Genomic DNA, 27,310 nt, shown 5'->3' with positions numbered 1-27,310 from the left:
CGACGGAGGGCCACCAAGATGGTTTGGGAGCACACGATGTATGAGGAGAGACCGGGTTTCTTCAGCCTTAAGAAGAGAGAGCTCATGGAAGATCCTAGTTGCAGATAGGAATAGCCAGTAGGAAGGTACAGAGAAAATGGAGTCAATCACTTGTCAAAGGTGTGCAGTGAAACAAAGGACAGCAGAGTCTTGCCCTTGACAAAGTGGCAGTTAAGATTTTTAGCATCCAGTGCGTAACTTATTGCTCATGCTGTCCAGCCTTTGATAGAGGAAATGCCAATATAGAAAGTTTTCCAACATTTCTCGAGTATCTCTCATCAGTCCCTTTTTAAGGAAGCATGTTATTTTTTTTACAGTGAGTCATCTGGGAAGTTCAGCTAGAATGTCAAGAAGGGATTTAATCTTTTTTGTACTATACAGTGAAGTAGTTACTCAGTAGGTATTGCTTACGTAATCCAAATTTCAACCATTTCTTGAAATTAACGTTGTTTGCACTATGCACAAAATAACCAAAAAAAAAGTTTTGCAAGAGCTATTTCCTAAATCGATGCCTCTCTCTGTTGCTAGAATTTGTTAGTTTAATGTAAAACTGTTATAAACTTGAGGAAAAGATAGAAATACTCACTAAGGTGAAAGACTGTCTGTTGTCACAGCATCTTGGACAGCTATTACCTAAGTAAGTGTTTTGATTAGCCTGTTTCCTGTATGTTCCTAAGCTTTAGAGTCAACAACACTTGTTGAAGAGATGCTGGAGTGAAGTTCTGGTTCTAGTAAATAAAATGTGACCTTTACTTGCAGTTACTGCTTCACTATAAGGGAAATGGTCAAGCACTGTTTCTAGTGTCTTCTATCTAACTGCAAGATTGAAGAAAAAAAGAGGGTAGAAAAGACACATCGGATAGTCTTTTATTGCGAACTAGAAGTTGTAACAATGCAACCTGCCTTGTAAGTTGGCTTAGCTGAAACTGGGCATAGGTATAATGATGTCTTCTAATGATAGAAATAAGTTTTTGTGACTTGTTGCAAAAATCTTATTCTAATATTATTCCTTATCGCTGTTTATTGGGCGGATTTTCTACCCTGTTCTTGATTTGAACTGTGTTCAAGAGACGCGGAAGTCTTTTTTCTTTTCTTTTTTTCCTTGCCTTTCTTTCACCTGTTTCAAAAATGTTCTTTCTGTACAAGAACCCTTTGTTGCTTTCAAGAGTGGCTCTATCCAAAGGTGAAAACTGAGGGCTGTGCTACAGTTTTTCACAGCAAAGACTACCTCTGTCTGGGGGGAGAGCGCAGCGTGAATCTGCAATATACAGAGCGTGCGGTAACAGCGGTGCTGATTAAAAATCAGGAACTGCATCAGCTTAAAAAGAGGCAAAGGGAAACCAGCAGAAGAGCTGAACCTATTTTTGTATCTGCTTTTACAGTGTGAAGGTAGGCAGTGTTCTCAACAAATCTTGCATACCATCCTGTGGGAACACAAAGCTCCTTTGTTAGTGTGAGCCATGCAGAAATGTGTGGACCAGATGCAATCAGCCTAGGGCTGTACCATGGCACTTGTTCATGTTCTGAAAACTAGATAGCTGATGGTGGCTTTATTGGTTCTAAAACTGGTTTTGGTTTCTTGGCAGCGTGACTCCCTGTATAGTTTAGATATGCCTGCAGACCTGCTAGAGTGCTCCCTTTCAGATACACCCTGGAGGAAGCAACTCCCATGGTACAGACAAGTAATGCCTCCTGTGAAAAAGAGGAATCAGGCGAGCTGGGAGCTCTCAAATACCGCGAGCCAAATGTTTGTTTGGGAAGGGAATTCAGTATGTGTGCCACCTAACAGTACTTTCTCTCCAAAAAATGGAACCGAACGTGTATAGTCAGACATAGAAGGAATTGACTTGTGAAGCGGGTAGTCATATCAGCATTTGTTGGCATCTATAGGTTTCTGGTTCTGTGGAGTGGATGGGATTTGGCCCAAGCTTCTTGAATGTATTTTGATGGATGAAGCAGTTAAGTATGCTTGGTTTTTTGTGATAACTGTTACAAATCTGTAATATAAAAACTCATCTACACAATGTATGTAGGTGAGCAGGCACTTCTTTAGTGCAGCGCTGGACGCACAGGGGATTGCACCACCTAGTGTGCGTGTTTAGTTTCTCTGCTACAGAAGTTGTGTACAATCAAAGGATACATATTCATCATATTTCCAAGAAACAGTTAACATATTCATAGAGTTTCTGAGAACTCGTCAGTCTATGTAAATGCTTGTGACGCATGCGCCTTCAGGTACGCAGGTGGTCATCTAAGGTCCTCTGGTGGTCGTCCATAGTCTTCCTCATGGTGTCCTCTAGTTGAACCCCATCTTTGCGCATGCTCAGCTTGGTTGCAAAATTCCATTCTTGGAATCTTCTTAAGTTTTCCTTGGTTTACTGACCAGGCCTACAGCTTATCATTCTCTTGACAGGCAAATTCTACCTATTCGCAATGCTACATTGTTCAACGGTTAGTTTATGATCAAATCACAGCTAAATCATACCTAGTTACCTTCATACAGACTATATAATTTAATTTTTTAGTAATCGCTCTCTGGATTATACTATTCTCTCAATATCCATACTTAAATTAATCAGTGGTTATTTCTATTAATATTTATTGATTGGCATTCTTGATCTTTGAATCAAGATGGGAAAGGTAGGGAATTTTCCAAGCCGCATCACTGGTGCATATCAGGTCACATTGTCACAGGACTCAGACAAGACTTTTCTATTCGATTCTTCATCGTTCCATCTCGTCACTGTTGGTTCCTTAGTACAGAAGAGCGACTCCCTGGTGAGGTTCCTATGGTTATTGTTTCTAACTTAAGAATCCTAACTTACGCATTTGTATTTTATTATTTTATTTATTTTATTTATTAATCAAATTTAAACTTTCTACATGATCATATTGTGATTATTTTTTTAAAAATCAGAGTATTTACAACAATTCCCCCCTTTGAAAGTTTTGAAAATGATTTCAATAGTTTGATTTTAATCAGTTAAGTAGATTATGTGCATCAAGTATAGATGCCAAACGAGTTAATCGATTCATCATCCTCCAGTTTATAATATATTCTTGATAAAACAAGACTGATTAAAAATCAATATCAGGAGAACAACGATAGGGTGGCATAACTTATTTAGGATGCCTGTAGCAGTAGGTGACCACCCGAAAAGTGTCCCGCCATTTATGTTCCGCATCCTTTTCCACCCTCCCTAAAACACGGTGTATTTCTTCTACGTTGTGATGAACGGTTATTCAAGTTCTTTGTCCATTTTCCTTGACCTTTTTCAAAATTTTGATTAAATCCTGGTGTTGTAGCAATTGTTTCACTAAAGTGAGATTCAATCCAATGGGTGTAGGCAACAGTTCCTGAATTGATGTATAATTAGATTGCAAGAGCTGGTGAGGTGTGACTGGAGTCAAATAAGAAAAAAAAATCACGTCCCATGATTTCAGTGAAATTACAAACGCAAAAATCTGAGTGATTCCTAGTATCTATAACTACATCATCTACGGATATAAAATCACAAGCTGTTCTCAAACATACACAGCCCTTACCAATATATATATATAAGCAGTGTTTCAGGGTTTTCGTCAGGGCGAGTCTCAAAATGGCAAACATTTTGTTCAGTATCTAAACAGATATCCCGACCTGTGATTGCATTACCTTCACAGATGAACCCTTGTTGTTCTCGTACAACAACCCTTGTTGTTCAAAATCTAGAGTTTGTCATTTCTGTCCCACTTTTTGGGCTCATATTCTGTGCTCAAATGGATAGAGTATGGTTCCATTGTGATTCAATCCTAATGCAATAACAGGGTAAGTCGAATATATTGAAGCATTGTGCATAGTTCATACAAAAGTTGTGGCTGTACTTGTGACGGGATCGTAGGTAAAGTTTACCAAATTCCACCAGGACTGGAGTTTTTTCTCTAAATTAGTGGCACTCTCGCAGATTATTTTTCGAATCTTGGTGGGGAGAGTGCCTTCTTCACCCTCTCTTATGATTGAAGCAGCTACTGATTGCGCCCACAGTTGAGCCTGGATACAACTGGGAGCCAAAGATAGGTTATCTTGGACCACACCGAGTCCATCTACAATCATTTCATGGTCGTCTCCATTCACCTTTTCCCATTTTGGTACTATGTTTGACAACAGCCACTGATTAGTTTCTAAAGCCAATAGGGAAGATTGCAAAGGCTGTTGCAATTTAGCCAGTTCACTAGTTGTAGTAGCCAATTTGTCTCCCGATGTATTTTGCTAATTTGCCTTTTTAATGTCTGATTCATTCTTTCTGCTTTTCCACTCGATTGAGGCCTCCAGGGGGTACGTAAATTTCAGGTAATTCCCAGAACTTTGCTAAGATTTTGTACTACATCTGCAACAAAATGTGGGCCTCTATCAGAAGATATTCCAATAGGTGCTCCAAATCTTGGAATTATTTTTTGTAACAACCATTTAATGATTTTCTTTGCTTGATTGGTCTGACAAGGAAAAGCTTGAGGCCATTCTGTAAAAGTATCAACCCCCACCAGAATGTATCGATACCCTTTTTGTCTGGGTAATTTTGAAAAATCAATTTGCCAATAATCTCCAGGTTGTACTCCCGATTTCAAGGTTCCCATTGGAAGTCTTCTCTTTACCACCGGATTGTTTCGCAAACAAATCTCACACTTGGCAGAAATCATTTGAGCCACTTCTAACATTCTTAGAGACACCACATATCTCTTTAAAAAGGTGACTAATGCTTCTGGACCCCAATGGCACTCTTTATGTTTTGTTTGTAATATTTCTCTCATCGGAAGTGGGGGAATTACTACCTGTCCCTGAACTGTGACCCACCATCCTGCTAAATTCCTTTTTGCGTCTAATAACTTCCCTAGTTTCTCATCTTCCTCCGAATATTGAGGTTTCTCTTTTGGTAATGTAATGTTCTTTGTAGGAATTAATGCCATTTGTAAGGCATTCCTTTGTGCTATTCCTTTAGCTGTTCTATCAGCTAATTGTTCCCTGTAGCTTCTTTCCTGTTTCCTGATTGATGTGCTTTACAGTGCACGATTGCCACTTTGATCGGTCTCTGGACTGCTTGGAACAATTCCAGTATTTCCTCTTTGTATTTGATGTTTGCCCCTTTGAGAGGATAATAGTCCTCTTTCTTTCCATAATATCCCATGGACACGTACTACACCAAAAGCATCCTTTGAGTCAGTCCAAATGTTTACTCTCTTTCCTTCGCTCAGTTCTAACGCCTTCGTCAAGGCTGTCAGCTCTGCCTTTTGCGCTGAGGTATTGCTGGGCAAAGCATATGCTAGCAGAGACTCTCTTGCCTGCTCAGTCAAGGAAGCCCTGTCCCTGGGCCAGCAGTCCTTATTCCTTGTGCTCCTCAAAGAAGGGTCCTGTGGTCATAGGAGCCGAAGTCCTGACTGTGCCACCAGCCCGATGGTGCTAAGCAGCAGGATGTGTTTGCTCCTCCTTGAGCCTTCCTGAGGACAGCCCTGCCAGGGTGAGGGGCTCTTCCCCCTGGATGTTGTGGGGATGAGGGCCTGATGAGCTTCATCAGCCTCCCTGGAGCAGCATGGCCCTGAGCACCCGTACTTACTACCGGTGTGCACCGAGTGTTTGCTCTGCAAAGAGAAAAGCCTCACCTCCCCTGTTTGTGTGCTTCTGTAGGCAGAGCGTGCCTGATGTACAGAGACGCTCCCCCTCCACCCCCAGCCTCCCCAGATTTCATGTGCGGGTGGGTGGGCAAGCCCTGCCTCACCTGGCCCGTCTCTGCTCCGTAACCGGCATACGGTCTGTGTCCTGACAGGGCAGTGGAGTGCGGTGCTCTCCATGTGTATTCTCCGTACAGCCATTTTTACAGTCTGTACGGTGAGAGAAAGCTATCGCCCCACCTCACCCTTCTGTTGGTTTCTGTCCTCTATACAGCCAGCGTACACTGTATAAGCAGACCAAAAAGCCCTGCCTTGGCAGTATCTAGTCTATGACTAGACATGCTTTGCCTGCATACAGTCTATCTACAGACAAAATACAGTCTGTATCTGGAGAGAAAAGCCTCCCTGTCTCTTTTCTGATAGGCAGAGTATAGCCTGATACATGCTGAGAAAGCAAGCCTGGCTTTGCCTGTCCATGCGCAGTGGTGAGGAAGACAGTATGTAGTCTGTATAGCAACAGAAAAGCTTCCCCTTGTTGCAGGTATGTTGCGTGTACGCAGATGGTTGGTATTCGATGTCGAGGTAGGCGAGGCACTGCTTTTCTATGTACGTGTATTACATTTAGCCCATATAGTCTCTGTGCAGACAGAAAAGCCTCTCATCACCTTGTGTGCGTATATTCCATGTATGCGTAAAGTATGTGTATCCATGTGCATGTGTTCCAAGTCAGGACAGCATACGCTCCACACACAGAGAGAAATGCCCTTCCTCCGTTGGCCTTGAAAATGGCTGCGTTCCATGTAGAGACAGTATTGACTCCACATAAAGACATCAACATTCATGCTGGACATAAAGCGTAACTTCCCCTCACCTGTCTGTCTGCTTTGTGCAGTCCGTATGCAGCTGACACACTGTACGTCTATTCTGCACGTTCTATGTGTGTGTTCTGTGCAGAGAGTGCATCTACATGGTTGTGCTTCCTGTGTCTGTATACTATTTTTATGTGTAGATACTCTGTCTTCTGAATAGAGAGAGGAAAAAAGCCTCAGTGAGATGAGGTCAGCTGAGGCTTCTCTTCCTGCAGATAGTGTATCATGTCTGTGGATGTTCTGTATAGACCGTGCGGGGGGGGTGGGGGTGTTTCTCTATGTTGACGAAAGACATGTATTTGGATGCATCTCTCTGTGTCTCTCCGTCTATATTCTGTTTATACTTGCTGCATGTTTTCTGTGTATATTCTATGCGTATGAAGGTACCTAGATGGTGTCCTAGCTGTGTGTATTTTACATGCAGGCAGAAGTTGCCTCGCTTGGGCAATGCAGGACTTGTTCCGTATGTAGAATATATGCAATGTACAGACAATGTAAAGGAAATGAAGCAAGCTTCAGCTAAGCAAGGTGAGGCTCTTTTGTTTCCGTGTAAAATACATACTGTCTTGTTTATGCCCCGTTCACAGATGCAAACCCCTCTGCCAAACTCTTCTGAGTGTAGGCAGGTAACATACTGTCAAGTTCTAGTCAAGCTATAGATGGCAAGCAGGGACATAGTCGAAACCCTTTTGTCCATCCGCCGAGGCTCTGCTGTCTGAATGTCTTCTAGCTTCAGCCTGGGGAGCTCGGCTGAGCCTTCTGCATTGCCACGGACGTGGACTTTGTGCTGCTTGGGTAGCAGGTGAACAGCGAGGGCGAGGTGAGAGTGACCAGAGGAGCAGAGAGGTGGCTCCCAGGTGAACTGGGAGCTCTGCAGGTGGTCATTTGAAGGGGCTGAGGGGAATGTTTTGGGGGCCACCTTGTATCTCAGCGAGAAAGGGCCGCCTGTGGGTTGCGGGTTTCCTCAAAGGCAGAGAAGTGGGTTGTGCCCCTGTGGAGGTGCCACCTGTGAAGGGTGAAAGCTCTCTAGGAAGCATGAAGAGCAGTTGGCCACAGAATGGACTAATCCCTGTGCAGTAAATAGCAGGGGTCTGGGAAGAGGTGTGGCATTTGTGTCCCCCTCAGGTGCAGTCTGGCTCTGCGTAGGCAGCCTTTCCGTTGTGGAAATGTGTAGCGTGGCTCTCTGGCACAGCAAAAGGAGGGAGAAATGAGGAATTTCCCAGGAACCCCTAGGAGATGAAGAATTGGGATGCATTCAAGGACTTTGACAGGACTTGCTAGGAATGACTGTCTTTAGGAGATTGGCAGGAACATTGTAGAGTTGTTGGCTGGGAATTTCCGAAAGGGAATAAAAATACCTATTCCACTGCTGTTTTCTAGGATTGCCCCCAATCTAGGATTGCCCACGCTAGTTTTGAAGCATGTGAGGAGCACATCACCATATGGCTCTGGAGGAGTGCTTTACTGCACCGTGGGGCTTTTCTCGCAGTCCTGCACTGTGTGGCGCTTTTGGAGCTTTCTGTCGGGGGCTTTTTGGGAGCGCTTCACCATGGGGCTTTTTGGGAGCGCTCCATCACTTGGGTGTTTTGGAGCTCTGCACCCCGGGGCTTTTTTGGAATGCTTCACCATTTCGTTTTTTTGGAAGCCCTTTATGGTTTCACTATTTTCTGGAATGCTACAGGACCCGGCATTTCTGGAGCGCATCACTGCGCCACCCCAGAGGAGTGCTTCACCATTTGGTTTTTCTGGGAGTCTGTCACTGTTTGGCTTTTTGGGAGCCCTCTTTGCGGGGCTTTTTTGGTTTGCTTCACCAGTTGGATATTTTGGAGCGCTTAACCCCGGTGCTTTTTAAGAGTGCTCCATCCTGGGCTTTTTCAGAGTCCTCCCTCGTAGTGGTGTTTGGAGCTCTCCACCCTGGGGCTTTTTGGGAGCAGTCCAACCCGGTGGTTTTTTGGAGCTCTGCACCCTGTGGCTTGTTTGGAGGGCTTCACCATTTTGTATTTTGGGAACCCTTTACAGTTTTGCTATTCTATGGAATAGTAGGAGACCTGGCATTTTTTGGAGTGCTTCACCGCGCCGTCCTGGAGGACTGCATCACCATTTGTTTTTTTGGGCGTCCTTCACAGTTTGGGGCTTTTGGGAGTCCTTCACAATTTGGGTTTTTTTTAGGGGGGAGCCCTGCACACTGGGGCTTTTTTCAAGGGCTTCACCATTTTATTTGTTTTGGGAGGGAGCCCTTCACAGTTTTGCTATTTTTTGAAATTTTACCAAACCCGGGATTTTTTGGAGTGCTTCACCTCCCTGCGCTGCCCCGGAGGAGTGCATCCCCATTTGGTGTTTTGGGAGCTGTTCACCATTTGGTATTCTTTTGGGGAGTCCTGCACCCTCTGTGTGTCTGGGGGCTCTGCACCCTGGGGCTTGTTTGGAGTGCTTCACAGTTTTGTTTTTCGGCGGCCTTTTGCGGTTTTGTTATTTTTTGGAATATTGCAGGACCCAAGATTTCTGAAGGCCTTCACAACGCCGCCCTGGAGGAGTGCCTCGCCATTTGGTTTTTCAGAGCCATTCCCAGTTAGTATTTTCTGGAGGAGTCTTGCAGCGTTTGGTGTTTTTTTGGAGGGAGTAGTGTACCATTTTAAGGTTATTTTGGGGGAAATTCTGCACAGTTTGGTGGGTTTTTTGGGAGTCCTGCAGCCTGGGGCTTTTTTGGAGCTCTCCAAGCCGGTCCTTTTTGGAGCTCTGCCCCCTGAGGCTTGTTTGGAGGACTTTACCATTTTGGGTTTTGGAGCCTTCTATGGTTTTGCTATGTTTTGGAATATTACAAAACCCGGGATGTTTGGAGTGCCTCACCGCGCCACCCGGCAGGAGTGCCTGACGATTTGTTTTTTGGGAATCATTCACTTATCTTTCTGGGGGAGTCCTGCACCGTTTGGTGTTTTTCTGGGGGACTCCTGCACCCTTTGGGGGCAGTTTCCGAACTGTTTGGTGTATTTTGTGGAGTCCTGCACCCTGGGTCTGTTTTGAAGCTCTCCAGCCCGGTACTTTTTTGGGACTCTGCACCATGGGGCTTGTTTGAAGGGTTCACTGTTTTGTTTTCTGGAGCCCTTTAGGGCTTTGCTGGTTTTTGGAACATTACAAAAGCCGGGGTTTCTGGAGTGCCTCAGCCTGCTGCCCCGCAGGAGTGCCTCACCATTTTGGGTTTTGGGAGCTGGTCACCGTTACCTTTTTGGGGGATTCCTGCATCTTTTTTTTGGTGGGACTCCTACAGTGTTTGGTATTGTTTTAGGAGCACTCCACCCTGGTGCTTAAGCTTAAGAGAGGAGGGATGTTAGGGAAGATACCATCGCAGACCTGCTCTGACATCTGGGATCAGTCGACGGGCTGAACCTCTCTTCCCCCCCAGAGGGATGCCTCTGAGTAATATTTGGACCTTGGCTATACCAAGTGTGTCCCCCCCCGGGAGATTTGGCAACCTCTGTAGAGTTGTTTTGTGATTTAATGCGCTTGTAGGTGGCTATCTTTCGCATACTAACACTTGGCTATACCACGTGTTTTGTGATCTAGCGCGCTTGTAGCCAGGCTGTATTACTCATATTCAAACTATTTGTACCACCTTTGTGGGCAGTAAGAGTTCTCATTGAACGCAGTTAAATTCCTTAAGGGTGGCCGTGCTAGTTCATGCAACGTGGCTAGACTGAAAGTGTATGGAGTTACAAGTGCATCCGTAATCGTTAAGATTATATCTATCTATCTATACATGACTGTGTGTGTGTGTGTATATGTTTATATAGAACACGATCGGACTTGTAATACAGGAAATGGGCATCACTCAGAATCTAAGCCTAGCCGCCCCCAGCCCCTCTGATATCTGAGGACAAGCTGGAACGCACGGGGGTTTATTTTCTGCCAAATTGCTCAGTCCTTGTAACGTGACAGGCATGTTTTCAGTGGCTCACCATTTTGTTTTTTGGAGCCCTTTATGGCTTTGCTATTTTGGGGAATATTACAAAACGGGGAATTCTTGGAGTGCTTCACTGTTCCACCCCAGAGGAGGGCAAACCGTTTATTTTTTGTTTTCCTGGTAAGTCTTGCACCATGTAGGGTTTTTTTGGGGGGGACTCCTGCACCATTTGCATGTTTTTCTGGGGAGTCCTGCATCATTTGGGGTGTTTGGGAGTCTCCAACCCGGCACTTTTTTTGAGCTCTGCACCCTGGGGCTTGTTTGGAGGGCTTCACCATTGTGTGTTTTGGAGGCCTTCATGGTTTTGCTATGTTTTGGAATATTACAAAACGCGGGATTTTTTGAGGCCTTCATGTCACTGCTCCGGGGGAGTGCAGCACCATTTGGATTTTTGGGAGCCGTTCACCGTTAATTTTTGGGGGGGAGTCCTGCACCTTTGGGTGGTTTTTTGCGGGAGTCCTTCACTGTTGGGTGTTTTTTGGGGGGAGTCCTGCACCGTTTGGTGGTGTTTTGGAAGGCGTCCCTGCACCATTTGGGGTTTTTCTGGGGGGAGATTCTGCAGTGTGCGTTTGGTATTTTCGGGAGTCGGGCATCCTGGGCCTTGTTTGGAGCTCTGCAGCCTGGTACTTTTTTGGAACTTAGCACCCTGGGGCTTGCTGGAGGGCTTCACGATCTTGCTTTTTGGGAGCTCTTTATGGTTTTGCTGTTTTTTGGAACATAACAATACCTAGGATTTCTGGAGTGCAGCCCCGCAGGAGTGCCTCACCATTGTGGCTTTTGGGAGCTTGTCACCATTACCTTTTTGGGGGAATCCTGTACCATTCTTTTTTTTGTGTGTGTGGGATCCCTGCAGTGTTTGGTATTATTTTGGGAGCGCTCCACGCTGGTGGGCTTTCGGAGCGCTTCACCCTTGGGCTTGTTTGCAGTGGTTCACCATTTTTTTTATAGGAGCCCTTTATGGCAGTCACGCCCTCCGTAGCGCTGCTTTCCCCTTTCCATTATGAAGCAGAAGACAGGCAACTGCAGGGCTGCTGCAGCACATGGCTCCGCTCCCTCTCACCCCTCTCTCCCTCTGCCTTCCAGGCACATCACCATGTGGCGCGTGGTGATCGGGGCCACCCGGTTGCCTCAGCTGGGCCCTGAGGCCCAAGTGCGCAATATCAAGCGGCTACTGGTTCACGAGCACTACAGTAACATCACGCAGAGGAACGACATCGCCCTGCTGGAACTGGACCAGCCTGTGCAGTGCAGCTACTCCATCCAGCTTGCCTGTGTGCCCGACGCCTCGCTGAGAGTGTCGGAGCTGACAACCTGCTACGCCAGCGGCTGGGGTTCCACGACTGCAAGATGTGAGTTCCCAAAAAGTACTCGTGTCCTGAGCGCAAGCTTGGCACGCAGGGGAGACGGGTTGGCCTTCCTGAGAGCAGAGGCGAAAGCCAGAGTCAGGCTGTGGGGACGCATGCCTCTAGAGAGAGATGGGCCTGAGCCATTCCCCAAAGGGAGGCACAAGGGGACCACCGGTACAGTGCCTTCAAGGTGCAAAGCCAAGCCCTAGGGAAGGGCTTCACCCAGACAGGGGAGGAGAAATGGCAACGAGCTGCCTGGTGTTAATTCCTTTCTGTGCTCGCAGCTGGAGGATCAACTGATGTCCTGCAGGAGGCCAAGGTCCGCCTCATTGATGTCAACCTCTGTAACAGCAGCGGGTGGTACAGAGGGGCCATCCACACCCACAACCTGCGTGCTGGCTATGCGCAGGGTGGCATCGACACCTGCCAGGTAGGAGCGTGCTACGAGTCAAGCCCCAGCAGCACGGGCAGCCCTCTCACAACCGTCCCACGCAGACCCCAGCGCGTGCTTTGCCTGGCAAGTCACCCTCCCACCGCTGGGTCCCCACCGCTGCTGGGGCTGACCTCCCCTTCCCCACCTGCAGCTCCTTGCCCAGTGCCCCCCTTGCCCCAGAGGCCTGCGACTCTGCCCACAAAGCCCATCCAGTGCTCTTGGCAGCACGCAGCTCCACATCCCAAGCCTGGAGCATGTGCGTTCCACACACGCAGGATCGCTGTGCAGAGATGAGAGAGAGCCCTGTTGGAGTGGGAGACGGACCCGGAGTAACGATGGAATCTCAATATGAGTATAGTCGTTCTCCCCTTTATTCAAGCTTACAGAGTATATATAGACAGATGCCAAGAACACGCGTCCGCAACAGTTGTCTGATTGGCTTACAGCCTCTGTTCACGCGCCAAGGCGGCGAGTGAGATTGGTACAGTGCTCTTACCTCTCCTCTTCGCGAATGTAGCTCCTTCTTCTTGTTTACCATTCCGCTGTCTCTTATCAGAACAGGCTTTCAAGGACAGTTAACGGTTTCCTCTGAGCCTTTCCCCTCATCAGAGACTGGGTTGCTCATGGGAATCAGATCGTGTCCCTTGTTACTAAGCCATTCCTCCACAGAGCCCTACCTTACAGGCCCACGACCCCCTCCCACACAAGCTCCTGTAGGCCCCGGCACCCGAGCGGGGCCTTTCTGTGCCTCAGAGCACAGCTCTGGCCGGTGCTGTGAGAGAGAAGGAGCCAGCCGTAGTGCTGACAGAGGCCACCCAACACCGCCTTTGTCCTCTCTCCTCCGCTGCAGGGTGACAGCGGTGGTCCTCTCGTCTGCAAAGATAACGATGCAGACTACTTCTGTCTCGTTGGAGTCACCAGCTGGGGGAAAGGCTGTGCCGAGAGCAAGACGGCCCGGAGTCTACGCCTCCGCGCAGCACTTTTACGACTGGATCATGGCACAGATGGGACTGCGCCCAGCAGTAACGGCTACTCCAACGCCACAGCCAGGCTTCACCTCAAGCCCCTTTCAGAGGCCAAGACCGATACCAACTCAATCGGGCACATTTACACCCTGCCCATTTCCACTCCAGAGGCTGGTGCAATTCTTTAAACTGCTGCAGGAGCTCCTGCAGTTCCTAAGGGGGACAAAGGCCTGAGCAGCAGGATGGAGAGGATCCAGTGCAGCCGGCAGCGTACCACCGCCATTTCCTTGGCAGTGCTGAAGGGCTGAAGCTGACTCAGTTCTTCCAATAAAATTGCCAATTTTCACAGCTAACCATGCTTCAGTCCAATTCAGTCTCCCGGGCAAGGCAAGGACTTCCACGCCCGGCGCCTGCAAAACGAGGCCGCAGGCAGTCAAGTAGGGCACAAAGGGAAAGAGCCACTCAAAAGGGCTGAAACCGTCCCTGGTCAGAGAGGAGGGTTCTCAGAGCCAGCGTGAGATGGAGAAGACTGGCACACTGTGGCTAGAACGAGGATAGGGAAGAAATGATGGGACATGCAGATGACTTTGGGGGTGTGCATTAAGGCACACAAGCTGCCGATTAGGGCCTGGCGTAAGCCTTAGCTCACTGAACGGCCTGTGCAAAACTCCTGAGCGTGACAAGAGAAATTGCTGACCGTAGAGAACAGACTGAGCAGCTGACAGGAGTTACATTGCCACGAGGAAGAGCCAGATTTCACGGGCAGTTGAGGGGGATTGATGTGAGAGGTGGCCCCACTTCACAGATAACTGAAGGGAGAGTTGGGCTCATTTTGGGGAGAGGAATCTGGCAGGGCCAGCAGTACCCAGGAAACCCCATCAGTAATGGCGTGGAAGTCCAAGGTGACCTAGCTAAGAGCACCTGCAACACCAAATCCATTCACAGATGTAGCAAACCTGGGAGCAAGGGGGGAAAAGAAGCGGGGCTAGGTCCCTTGTTTGGGAGGAGACAAGGGCAGAGAAAGAGGAGCTGAGGAAGCTGAGGGGGCTGTATAAGCACGGAAAATGGAGAGAAGGGGGTGGGGGTGGGGAATCCAGGAGCTAGTCGCGCTTAAGCCAACTTGTTTGCTTCTTTGACTCAGCCCAGCGCCTAATCCCCACAGTCCGTCCTACCTTCTTTCTGAGAGCGCTCCCAAATCCTTTTCTGTGTGGCCTCACTCTGTACCCAGTGCGGGGGGTGGGTCCAGGGGCCTGGCTGCTAGCAATGGCAGAAGGGAACTCTGGTCATAGGGACCCAGCGGTTGGAGACACCAAGTGTCTAGGGCCAGCTACTGGTGGGAGCACTGGCTGCGCGGGCAAGTTGCTCTTGAGCTTGAAGCTGGACTAGTTCACGAGCAAGAGGAGATACAGAGCTGGAAAGACCCAAGGTCTGTGCCAACCACTGGGTAAGTAGTTTGACATCCAGCCACGGATTTTAGTTGAACTTACTTCCCTTGCTAATATTTAAGGCACTGGGAGAAGGCTGGGATGTGCCACTGCTTTCTAGCAGCCTCCAGCTCGACATTCCTTGTGCCTAAGGCGTGCCAGGGCACTCGCCCCCTCCCTAGCGCTGCTTGCCTCTCTGCCTTGTGGAGCAGAAGGCAGGGAACTGCAGGGCTGCTGCAGCACATGGCTCCGCTCCCTCTCACCCCTCTCTCCCTCTGCCTTCCAGGCACATCACCATGTGGCGCGTGGTGATCGGGGCCACCCGGTTGCCTCAGCTGGGCCCTGAGGCCCAAGTGCGCAATATCAAGCGGCTACTGGTTCACGAGCACTACAGTAACATCACGCAGAGGAACGACATCGCCCTGCTGGAACCGGACCGGCCAATGCCCTCTAGCCTCCAGGGACCTAGCCCCGCTCAGCAAATGCAACGCACGGGGCCGGCTCCTGCTTTCCTCCCGTGACTGCCCTGCACTCCAGCATGGGAGCAAGGCTCCACCATACAGCTCTAGAAGGTAGACTGAGGAGATGAGGCTGATACAGGATTTACCAAAGCCATGGATGTCGTGCTTTAGCCCCAGCTGGCAACTAAGCACCACCCAGCCACTCGCTCACTCCCCCCAGGTGGGATGGGGGAGAGAATCGGAAGGGTAAAGTGAGAAAACTCGCGGCTTGAGATAAAGACAGTTCAATAGGTGAAGCAAAAGCTGCGCAGGCAAGCAAAGCAAAACAAGGAATTCGTTCACTACTTCCCACCGGCAGGCAGGTGTTCAGCCATCTCCAGGAAAGCAGGGCTCCATCACGCGTAACGGTTACTTGGGAAGACAAATGCCATCACCCCGCACGTCCCCCCCTTCCTTCTTCTTCCCCCAGCTTTATATGCTGAGCATGACGTCCTATGGTATGGAATATCCCTTTGGTCAGTTGGGGTCAGCTGTCCCAGCTATGTCCCCTCCCAACTTTTTGTGCACCCCCAGCCTACTCGCTGGTGAGGCGGTGTGAGAAGCAGAAAAGCCCTTGACTCTGTGTAAGCACTGCTCAGCAGTAATGAAAACATCCCTGCTTTATCAACACTGTTTCCAGCACAAATCCAAAACACAGCCCCATACTAGCTACTATGAAGAAAACTAACGCTACCCCAGCCAAAACCAGCACAGTCGGGGAAGAAGAAATTGAGAGAATATGCCACTTCAATCCTGCATCTTGTTATGAAGTTTGTAAAACAGGAAGGGGAAGAAGGCACTTGCTGAGTGACGTGTAACATCTGGCCAGAAATTAAACATCCCCTGGGGTTTGCTAAAATCGCCTCTCGGTAACTTCACCAAGCTCTTTTAAACTCTTCTAAAATATTTTGCTCTGTATCTCTCTCTCAGGTTTTCCATATGCTTTGTGCCCTACACAATAACTATCCTGTAGTGCTGTCTCTGCCGTTGGGTATTTTTGCAGAAGCCGCTCAGTAGTCCGGTACTGCCCGTAGCTACGGCGCGCTGGTGAGACCGGCGAGAGCAGGTTGTTTGTAACAGCCCGACACACTCGGACAGGCTTGGGCTGCTGCGCACAGCTGAAGGGTGCTGTTTGTCTTCTCCCACTACCAAACGTGATTCTTTGAAGTTCACAGGAGAAAGTTGTAAGTGTTTAACGACAAAAGCAGGGGCGAAGTACCATTGGGTCTTGTCTTGCAAACAAGTTGAGACAAAAAGTGTTGATGTGTAGTCCAAACCGGAGTTCCTCTTCTGATGGAGAGAGCTGCTGCAAATCTCTGGATTTTAAGTCTTTAGGATTTCCCCTCCTTCTCACACCTGGTTTTGAGATTCTCTTTTATCTTTACTTGTATCCCTTTGGCCTAGTCTTCCCACGCCCTGGATTGTTCCCTTTTCACCCCTCCTGCCTTTGCTCTTACAGTGTTCAGGGTGGAAAAACACTTCCTTTAAAAAAAGTGTGAAATGTATTTCTCCGTCTGGAATAGCTGTAATCGTAATTTAATCCAATTACGTTGGCTAAACATGTTAGCTGGACGCTTTTGTTAACAGCCGACCTTTTTAAAATCTGTGTCCTTGGATGGCGGAGCCAATGCCTCGGGGAGCGGAGCAGAGGTGTTGTGCGCCGTGAGAAGCTGCCACCCATGGGCTGCCCGGCGCCCAGTGCCTGTGCTGGTTAGAAGGATGCAGTTAGTTCAGTTTTGCTCTGTCACCGAGGAATTAGTGCCTTGCCCCTTCGCACAAAATATACAGAAGAGTGGCTTGAGCACTCTGTACATGCTTTTACACCGAGGGCTTGTACACATTTCATGTGCTTTAACTCACCTTTTAATAAGTTTGAGGTTTGCGAACGGAGTCCAGTACAAAGATGTTAGTGAGCTATCCATAAATAACGCATATAAATTAATTTATTTAGAGCCTTCTCTTGGTCACAGACCCTAAGTAAAACACATAAGCTAAATCCACAATATGGAAACATCTGTCTACAACTCCATGGCAGAATGTATTATTTTATCTTGGCTCACTGAGGAGCAGAATATGATCCAGCCCTTTGGGGCAAGTCTAAAGAGCAAGCAAATAAGATACTCTGAATTACTCTACCTAATTGAATAAACAACGTTCTTTGGAAACAGTTATTTGGCTAAACTTCATTAGACATAAAACTTCTTTGTCTTTTTTTTCCTGTGTCTTCCCAGGTAATGTCCTTCCTATTGTTAGGATAACAAGTATCCCCAGGTTTAGTTTCAGTAACCCGAGTAGCACGGCAGGGTATAGAATTGTTACCAAAGATAGTAGATTGTGTTTCTGTCTAGGAACAAAATTCATATTGGTGGTGGTTTTGGTTGCAGTTTGTGTGTTGCACAGTTTAACAGTGTCATTCGTGATTTTTATTATTCAAGGTGTACAGAGCTTTCCATTGAGCTGAATGCAACATTTAGCTGATTTTCAGGCATCATCTTTCTGATACTACTTTTGCTCCACCTTGCTTTTATGTAGGCAGCTTTAATGCAAACGTGCTAGTTAATATGAAATAAATGTAGTGGTTGTGCTTTCAATGAGGACAAAAATTCTTGACGAGCAGAGGAGAACAGTTGTCCAATGCTGCTCTTGATGTAACGTCTCGTATGTCATTGATGGAAAGCTTACAGTAGTGGAAGTTACTCGTCCTCTCAAAGCCATCCTTTCAAGTTACATTTTTCCTTCCCCTTGCACTTACACTACCTGTGCCCAAACTTCAATGGACGTAAGGAGTTTTTCAGAAGAAATGTAGGTTTCTGGGTGCATACCTGTGTGCTTGAGCGTTTGTCTTTGGTTTTCTTAACCGAAACGTTCTCAACTCAAGTGGAGGTAGACATTTTTCATATGTATTTGAAAAGGTCCAGACTGGACTGAAGCGGGTCATACAACTGTCACTCAGCTTTTCAAATTAAAAAAAATTGCTAAATTTTCCAAACAAAACCATCAACCTAGCCTCTGAGAGTGAAACATTGAAGCCTGCCTTTGGGTTCCCATAAATATTCAGATTCCCTTGTGATGAATATGAGGTATGAACCTGTGCTGATACAGAACTTTGCTGCGAAAAGTTCACTGCTGTCCACCTTTCCTGTAAGCCCAATATTGTGTTTGATAAAGCAAAATACACTTCTTAACAACCCATCAATTAAAAAAAATTACTCGTTTTTTCTTTTTAAACAGGCAAAACGAAGGCTGGAGCTAGGAGGAAGTGGCCACCAGTATCTGGCTGAAGGACTAAAGACTCCAAAGGGGAAAGGAAGAGCTGCGACAAGAAGTCCAGATAGTCCAACAAGTAAGGGAACTGGTAACACGCTGTATGGCACAGAGTTTTTGATTTTACTAGCTTGAGATCAGTGTGAACCAGCACGACAGGCTGCGTTACCTAGCTAAAGACGCATGTTTATTACTGTCCTCGCCCGGATGTGTGTGCAACATCCTCGCCCCCGCAGCCAGCAGCACGCAACGGGTTTGCGGCGTGCGTCGATCGGTTGGTGCAGAGCCGCTGAGAGGCCGCAGAGGCTCCTGGCTGCCAGCTCTGTCCCTCCGCCCGCCGGGCAGCCTGCAGCCTCGCCATCCAGGGCCTCCTCTTCACCCAAGGACACGAAGCGGGGGATGCTTAGGAGAGGTAGATGCTGAGGAATCAAGATACTGCGACGGGCTCAAACGCACAGTTATTAGGCAGGGCTAATCGGGCCAGCCGCCTCCTTCGTCGCTGGAGTTACAGCAGCTGATGGGCAGGGCTTATTCCCCCAGGCAGGGATTTGCAAAGAGCGGTAGCTGTGCCCCAGCAGCGTTGCACGCTGCCTGCTTTTTGTGAGCTGCCTTCTCTCCCTGCGGTACGACTAGATTACTACTGCCGCTGCTTAGTTGCTGCAAGTCTTCATTTTTGCACGCCTGCGTTGCCTCGGGCAGTAGGTTTCTTGCAACAGGCGCTGGGGGTGTAGCCTTGCCATCTTGTTTGGGGGATTTCAGCAGGAGAGTTAGGCTTGCAGAGGGAGGGGAATGGGGAAAGAGGAGGACTGGGGCAGCAGTGGTAGTGATGGGAGAGCAAGAGGTGTGGAGGGTGCTTGTCCCTCCTCACCAGTCTAAGTCTTGTTTCTGCTGAGGCAGATGGGAAAAGTGAAATTAGCTGAAGAGACGAACTTAATGCGGACAAGTTACACAAGCACAGTTGTCTTCATTAAACTGAACTTCGTTAAGCTAAATGAAGTCTGTTTTAAACCGAAGTGCGTTCTCGCAGAAGTTCAGTACCATTCGGTGCAGAGGATGCTGCTGCAGTGTTGCTAAGGCCGTACAGAGAACCCCCTTGCTGCATGACCAGGAGCACATCCCCGTTTAGCTGGGGGTCAAGTAGCCTCTTGCCCTTCTCACTCTGACCCTGTCATTCTTTTCCAAACCCCAAATTAAAACAAACAAACAACAATCATGCTGGTCTAAATTCAGAATGTCGCCTAATTGATAGGAATTTTCCTCCAGTTCCCCATGCAGACAAGCCCTGAAGCTACCAAAGAATGAGATACAGCAGGTTCTCTTTGCAAAGAGGCAATGAATTGGTTTTCACTGAAAAGCCATCATTTCCTTCAAAATGTTTCAGGGTAGCCTAAAGGTTTGCTTTCGGGTAGGATTTCAGTTTTGACTGACTTCTGCAATCAAGTGGGGGACCTGAACCTTGAAAACATGAAAATGACCACCAGATCAGCCTAAGATCCATCCTGCGTAATACTTGAAGCAAATGAAAGGTTTGAGATGTACCAGCCCAGCAGACTTCTAATAATGGCTGGCTCATTTCCCTTGACACAAAGTCCTCAAACATTTAGAGTTAAAAATTATTCTGATCTCCATATTTAAACTCTTTAACAGCTCATCTGTTGCTACATTTGTGCGTGAAAAGAGCGCGTTGTCTAGTAAGATCCAAGCCGTGTGCTGACTTCTAATTTAAAAGAAGTGGAGGGAGACTCTTGCCCATTTGAGCATTGTTTGGTTATGGGGAAATGATGATTATACATTGTGTCTTGCGTCAATCTCCTCTAATTCACTTGAGTTTTCTGTACGCCGTGCCGTGGAGTCTGGCGCTGATGGAATCTGTCGTTGTGTTCACCCACTGAAGTACACCCAAGTCCTGCTTAATTGCATGTGAAACACTCGTCTTACAAGAGGGGAAAATCAAACCCTGATGAAAGCTGGCTATCAGCCTGATGGAGGAGAGTCATAGGGGAATTTTTGGTATTGCTGCCAGAATAAATAGATACTAAAAATACTCTTAAGACTTCACATAGTGAAAACCTAAGTAGAATATTGCATATATGTATCCATCATGGAAATACTTGCATTTAAAAAAATGTATGGCTTTGCTCATGTACCTGTGACTTTTGGAAAAGTGCAGCTTGAAATACAAATAAATACCCAGTGGTAAGCTGTGTCTTAATGCAGAGGTTTGAGAGATTTCTGTAGTAAAAATGAAAGAAATATCTGTAATATGTATCCTTTCATTTCTGGATGCTGCTTTCGGAACCAAAATGAGAAAACTGATTTCCCTGTTTTGGTTTTTTTTCTCTTTTCTTGCCAAGCTCCAAAATCTCCTTCAGAAAAGACTCGGTATGATACATCACTTGCCCTTCTAACAAAGAAGTTCATTCAGTTGCTGAGCCAATCTCCTGATGGGGTCTTAGATTTGAACAGAGCGGCAGAGGTCCTCAAGGTGCAAAAAAGGAGGATTTACGGTATCACCAATGGACTGGAAGGCATCCATCTCATTAAGAAAAAATCCAAAACCAACATACAATGCATGTGAGTATTCATTATCCTTTTCCTTTCCTGCTGGCTGATTTCACTGTCACAGAGCAGCAGTATTTTTCTTCTCCCACCTTCCATTCTAACACTTTGCTCCAAGCAATCGTCCAAAACACCTTCTATCAGGATAAAGCTTTCTTTTCTCCCCCCTCTCCCTCCCCCCCTCTCCCTCCCCTCTCTCCCTCCCCCCTCGAGCCTTGTCTCGAGGAGCCAAAGTGTTGGCTGGATGTTATCTCTGTTTGGAGAAAGCTTCATGGGCGTGAGGGGAAAAAAGGCAATGTCTCTCAAGAAAACCCATCGCTTCTCAAGAGCAAATCAGAAGAAGAGACAAATATTGCAAGCGACAGGCAGAAACCCAAACAAGTGAGAGAGACCGTGTCTGAGCAACGTCAGGCGGAAGCTGGAGAGAGGTGTGTGGTACTGGAGAGGCAGAGATCATGTTCCTGCCACCCTCTTCCTCGCGTGCAGACTCTCACCGGACTTTCCCTTTATTTTCTTCAGACTAGGCAGCCCCCAGCGCTTCAGGCCCGGGGGTGGCTGTGGGGCCACCGGCCCTGCAGCAGAGATGCTCGCCTGTGGGGGGGAGCTGCTGGCTCCCAGTGTTGTCCCAGCAGTTGGGTTCTTTACCCGGTGTGCAAGAGGCCGATACACACACAGAGGCGAGTTTATTTCATGTTTGCGCAGAGATGGGTGCTAGGTGGTAACTCCACAAGGCTAGCACCCCTCGGTAAACACACGGTTCAGCATTTCTACGTTCCCAGCAACAGTTACCAGTACTTTTTACAGTTGAGCTTAGTTGCCTTCGTTCCCATTGCCTCTTAGGTGCCTCGTCTTCACTTGAAGTCACAGGATCCTCTCTTTTTCCTGCGCATATCCTGTGAGGAAGGGGCTTTTTTCTTTCCTGAGTTGTGGTTATCATTAGTGGTGAGGATCGTGACATTCCAGCCCGAACGATTATACTCTCGATACATCCCAAAACGATACAAACTACTACAATCAGTATTAGAAACACAATCAGAGTTTGAACTAAGCTCTGTAACCAACCCATTAAGGAGAACCCCATCCCGTGAAGTATTTTATTTAACCATCTCACTTTCCCTACTGTTCCTCATTAAAGCAGTTGGTAAAACATCCACCCATGGAAGTCGAGTTTCTCGGCATAATTTTGAGATGTGCCTTTTAAGAGTCTGGTTCATTTTATTCCTTCCTTTCCCACTAGGCTGTGGCCTCCATGGGGTATGTAAATCCCATTCAAATTGGAGAAATTTTGACGCTCCCTGGACCACCTCTGAAACAAAATGAGGCCCATTGTCAGAAGATAGCACTGCAGGAATCCCAAATCTAGGGATTATTTCCTTTAATAGAATGCTTTAACAACCTCTCTAGCCCGATTGGTGTGGCAAGAGAAAGCATTCTGAAAATGTATCTACTAACACTAGTAGATATTTCTATTGTCTATATTTTGGTAACTCAGAGAAATCTAGTGCTGACAGAGGCCACCCAAGAAGAACTTAATCCTCTCTCCTCCGCTGCAGGGTGACGGCGGTGGTCCTCTCACCTGCAAAGATAACAACGCTGACTACTTCTGGCTCGTTGGAGTGACCAGCTGGAGGAAAGGCTGTGCGAGAGCAAAATAGCCCGGAGTCTACACCTCCGCTCAGCACTTTTACGACTGGATCCTGCTACAGATGGGACTGCGCCCAGCAGGAAGGGGCAGTCCAACATCACGGGCATGGAGTCATTTTCTCACCGCCTCAACTCCCTTTCAGAGGCCAAGCCCAATACCAACACAGTCGGGCAGGTTTAGCTCCTGCCCATTTCCACTCCAGAGGCTGGTGGAGTTCTTCACTTGGGTGCAGGAGCTCCTGCAGGTCCTGAGAGGAAGAAAGGCTTGAGCAGCAGGCTGAGCAGGATCCAGTGGAGGCTGCAGCATAGCAGCACTGGATCCTTCTCCGGCAATGGCTGCTCATCCAAAGGCAGCCTCAGTGTCAAAGGCCTGCTCTGTCCTGTCCATGCTCGTCCGAGGACACACAAATGCTGAAGGTGACTTAGCGCTTGAAATAAAGTTGCCAATTTTCACAGCAAACCATGCTTCAGTCCCTTTCAGTCTCCCGTGCGAGGCAAGGACTTCCACGCCCGGCGCCTGCAAAACGAGGCTGCAGGCGGTCAAGTAGGGCACAAAGGGAAAGAGCCACTCAAAAGGGCTGAAAGCGTGCCTGGTCAGAGAGGAGGGTGCTCAGAGCCACCATGGGGTGGAGAAGACTGGCACGTTGAAGTTAGAACAGGGAGAGGAAAAAATGATGGGACATGCAGCCAACTTTGGGGGTAGGCATTAAGGCACACAGGCTGATGCCTAGGGCCTGGCGTAAGCCTTAGCTCCCTGAACAGCCTGTGGGAAACGCCTGAGCATGGCAAGAGAAATTGCTGAGCAGAGCAAACAGACTGAGAAGCTGACAGCAGTTACAGGGCCATGAGGAAGAGCCACATTTCACGGGTAGTTGAGGGGGCTTGATGGGAGAGATGCTACACTTCACAGGTAGTTGAACAAAGAGTTGGCGTCATCCTGGGGAGAGGGATCTGCCAGGGCCAGCAGTGCCCAGGAAACCGCATCAGTAATGCCATGGAAGTCCAGGGTGACCTAGCTAAGAGCACCTGCAACACCAAATCTGTTTACGGATGTAGCAAACCTGGGAGCAAGGGGGGAAAAATAACGGGGGGTAGGTCCCTTGCTTGGGAGCAGCCAAGGGCAGAGAAAGAGAGGAGCTGAGGAAGATGAGGGGGATGTATAAGCATGGAAAATGGAGAGAAGACGGGGATGAAGGAGCTAGTCACACATAAGCCAACCGCTGGTTGATTTGCTTGTTTGCCTGAGCCCTGCGCCTAATCCCCGCCGTCTGTCCTACCTTCTTTCTGAGAGCGCTCCCAAATCCTTTTCTGTGTGGCCCCACTCTGTACCGGGTGGGGAGGTGGGTCCCGAGGCCTGCCTGCTAGCAATGGCAGAAGGGAACACAGGTCCTAGGGACCCAGCAGCTGGAGACACCGAGTGTCGAGGGCCAGCTACTGGTGGGAGCGCTGTGTGCGTGTGCAATTCACTTGGGAACTTGAAGCTGCACTAGTTCACGAGCAAGAGGAGATACAGCTCTGGAAAGACCCAAGGTCTGTGCCAATTACGGGGTAAGTAGTGTGACAGCCAGCCACGGATTTTAATTGAACTTAATTCCCATGCTAATATTTAAGGGATCCATGAACATGCTGTGCTTGCGAATCTGGGCAGTGATGTGTGTGTATGTTTGTCACGTTAAAGCTTCCAGCTTGTCCTCAGATATCAGAGGGGCTGGGGGCAGCTAGGCTTAGATTCTGAGTGATGCCCAATTTCCTCTATTACAAGACCGATCGTGTTCAAAATATATATATACACACATACATACACAGACACACACACACATATATATATAATGCCAACAATTACAGATGCACTTGTAACTCCATACACTTTCAGTCTAACCACGTTGCCTGAACTATCACGGCCACCCTTAAGGAATTTGGTTGTGTGTAATGAGAACTCTTCTGGCTAGATTAATGAATAGTGTAGTTTATTAAAGGAACAGATGCAGAAGCTCTTTTGGATTGCCGGTGATAGAACTACTGCCCACAAAGGTGGTACAAATAGCAAGAATATGAGTAATGTAGCCTGGATACAAATGCGTTAGATCACAAAGGTTCCTAAATCTCCCGGGGAAACACTGGATCAAGGGGATCGAGGAGCTAGTCACACATAAGCCAACTGTTACCCAAAACTGTAACGAAGAAAACTCTCCAGACCAAATGATAGTTTAGAAAGCTGACATTGGTTCATTGCAGCGCTGGGTGCATGAGGGATTTCTCCTCCTAACATGCACACTGGCTTAAAATCGTAACAGGTATTTAAAACAGTTAACAACGTTAGTTACGCTTCCTGGTGCTACCCCTTAATTAACTATTGGTTACTACTTTTCTTCCTTCATCTTAGAGCTACAGTTCTCTTTGAATTCTCTACGCATGCTCAGAGAGTAGCGGCCTTCTTTGGGTTGGGGGCTTTTTCTAGCTAGGAGGTGTGGTTTTCACATGAGCGTGAGATTATAATGAGGCAAGTTAACTTCAGGGCACTATTTTGGCACTCTGTTCTATTTTTCTCAAATTGGTCCTTGTGTTAATCGTTACTGCTAGTTAGTGGAAAGTTAGTGGAGACAGTTTTTATCTTTAATATGTCTAAATACCAGGTGCATTCGTTAGGAAGTATCTTCTTTCCACTCTTTCCATTCTTTTTCACTTGTTTTTGACCTTGTGTTTCAAGCTGTTCTCTAACATTTCCCCCCTGGAGACTTCTGGATATATTTTATAATTCCCATATGTGGAATTTGGATAATGAGGTGGGATTCCTGGGCACAAAGAGCTGTTAAGACTGCCCTTGCTCTCTCTTGTGCGACCCGGGGGAATGGAGACTTGCCTGGCTAACACAGGATGCAGATAAGGAGGGGGTCCTGTGGAGGCAGGACAGCCCTGCTTATGGTCAGCAAAGACAGTAAGATAACAGGAATGTGAGAGGTCCTTTGTTCTTTGAAAAGGCTTCGTGTCCGATAACTGACCTTTGCCTCATTACCTGTGAAATGCATATTACAACTCACACCCCTGCATATGCTAATGAAGATTATAGAGGTCATGCTAAACATATATGACTATAGCACTCGTCTCTCCACCCAAATCATGCTACACGTCACACATGGGGGGGACACCTCGTCGTTTTGGGGATAACAGTCAAGAGAAAATGATTGTTAAGGTGGGAGAGAAGAACCTCGATACCTGACGGACCAGTCGACGGGCTGTGTTCTCTCCCTCCACCCCAGGCAGGGACGCCTCTCTGGGTAAGCGCTGCGCCTCTCACCCTCTGGGTGACAGTTATCCCCGGGTTCTTGTATTACTATCAAGTCTGCTAGCAATATTACCCTTAATTAGTAGCTCTGTTGTAGTTAGTGAATTTATCAACGGCAATCTCGAATCTGTTTCTGTCGCTTTCAATAAAATAACTCATTTCAATTTTTGTGCATCTGCTCAGTGCAAGTCCTCTTGCTGGGGCTCTGATAAATGGGTCAGTGAAAGCCCTGGGACTCTGACAGACAAATTTCGAAACTGCATTCCTTTAACGCGACACCATAAGTCTCAATCTCCCTTTACTTAGGTTCCACCACTTAGACAGAAGGTGGTGGCATTTGTCACTTTTCTAATTAGGCCTCAAATCTATCCCATCTTCTTACAACCTGGAAAAGAAACAGAAATAGATAATATTTCAAATTTAACTTGATTATGCAATAATACAGCCTTTAAGAGTCCTGTTGAAATGGTTCTCTTCTTGTTGTTGTCAAACTCTGACGGAGGAGTTGGTTAACTCATGCATAGTAGATCCAGGACCTTTCCAGTAGTTGAGACATGAGTTCAGTCTGTGTTCATTATAACAATTCAGCAATGTAGTTAGGGCATAGATGATCACCGTTTAAGGTTTGGTAACTTCCCTCTCTGATAAGGTTTATCCAAAAGGGTTTGTCTTACAGCTAAATTGTTTAAATCTTTGGTATCAATCCCCTCTTTTGAAGTAGGTAGATTTTCTTACCACTTCCATATATTATTCCTGTAAAACATCACTACCACTTGTGGAATAATTGCTGGAGGTAACTTAGAAATTAAATTTATATTGAAGGTACAGCACTGAAGAAATCTTCAGGGTGGCCTGTGCTGCGTCTGCGTTTCACTGGGCTTTGTGCCGGAAGGCTGACACTGCTTGGGTACGCCTGCCTTAGTTGGCTTGCACATCTCTGCTTGCGTGCCGCGGCTATAACCAGACCGGCTCTTCAATGTCCAGACATGTGCCTACTGCCTGGAGGAGTTCTGTTCTCTGGCGTATGCTTTTTGGGAAGGAGCTGGTGGCAAACGGCTGCAGGGAGCAGGGTGGCAGTGAACTTCCCAAAGAGGCTATGATGCCCCACTTATTTCCTGCCAGCTACTAGCAGGCAGTGCTTGGACCCAGGCGCTGCTGCCTGCCACGGGGCCTGCACGCCCTCATCCCACAAGCACAGCATTTGGCAGGGGGAGGGTCTGTCGGGGGTGTCCGATGCCAGCTTCTGCCTCCCCTCATGCTTGGAGGCCACCACGCCCAGCACCCGGAACCAGCGACTCTGTGACATCAGCCCCGGAACCAAGGTTGCCGCACTGGTGGCGACGAGCTCTCCGTTCTTGCAGCTGCCACGTGTTGCTGGCAGCG

General features: G+C 47.6%; 1 protein-coding gene across 1 annotated transcript in view; it reads left to right on the top strand.

Moving 5' to 3' along the window:
- LOC132321749 (acrosin-like) overlaps window positions 1–22,913 on the top strand; it is a 30,718-nt gene extending 7,805 nt beyond the window's left edge. Inside the window, 4 exon segments of the mRNA XM_059835188.1 lie at window positions 6,767–6,771; window positions 11,593–11,858; window positions 12,140–12,285; window positions 22,554–22,913. Coding sequence (XP_059691171.1) covers window positions 6,767–6,771; window positions 11,593–11,858; window positions 12,140–12,285; window positions 22,554–22,913 — 777 coding nt within the window.
- The last annotated feature ends 4,397 nt before the right edge of the window (window positions 22,914–27,310 follow it).

This window comes from Gavia stellata, unplaced genomic scaffold, assembly GCF_030936135.1.
Source record: "Gavia stellata isolate bGavSte3 unplaced genomic scaffold, bGavSte3.hap2 HAP2_SCAFFOLD_44, whole genome shotgun sequence".
Classification (NCBI taxonomy): domain Eukaryota; kingdom Metazoa; phylum Chordata; class Aves; order Gaviiformes; family Gaviidae; genus Gavia; species Gavia stellata.
The sequence above is the reverse complement of the archived record's forward strand: the minus strand, read 5'-3'. Positions and strand labels throughout refer to the sequence as shown.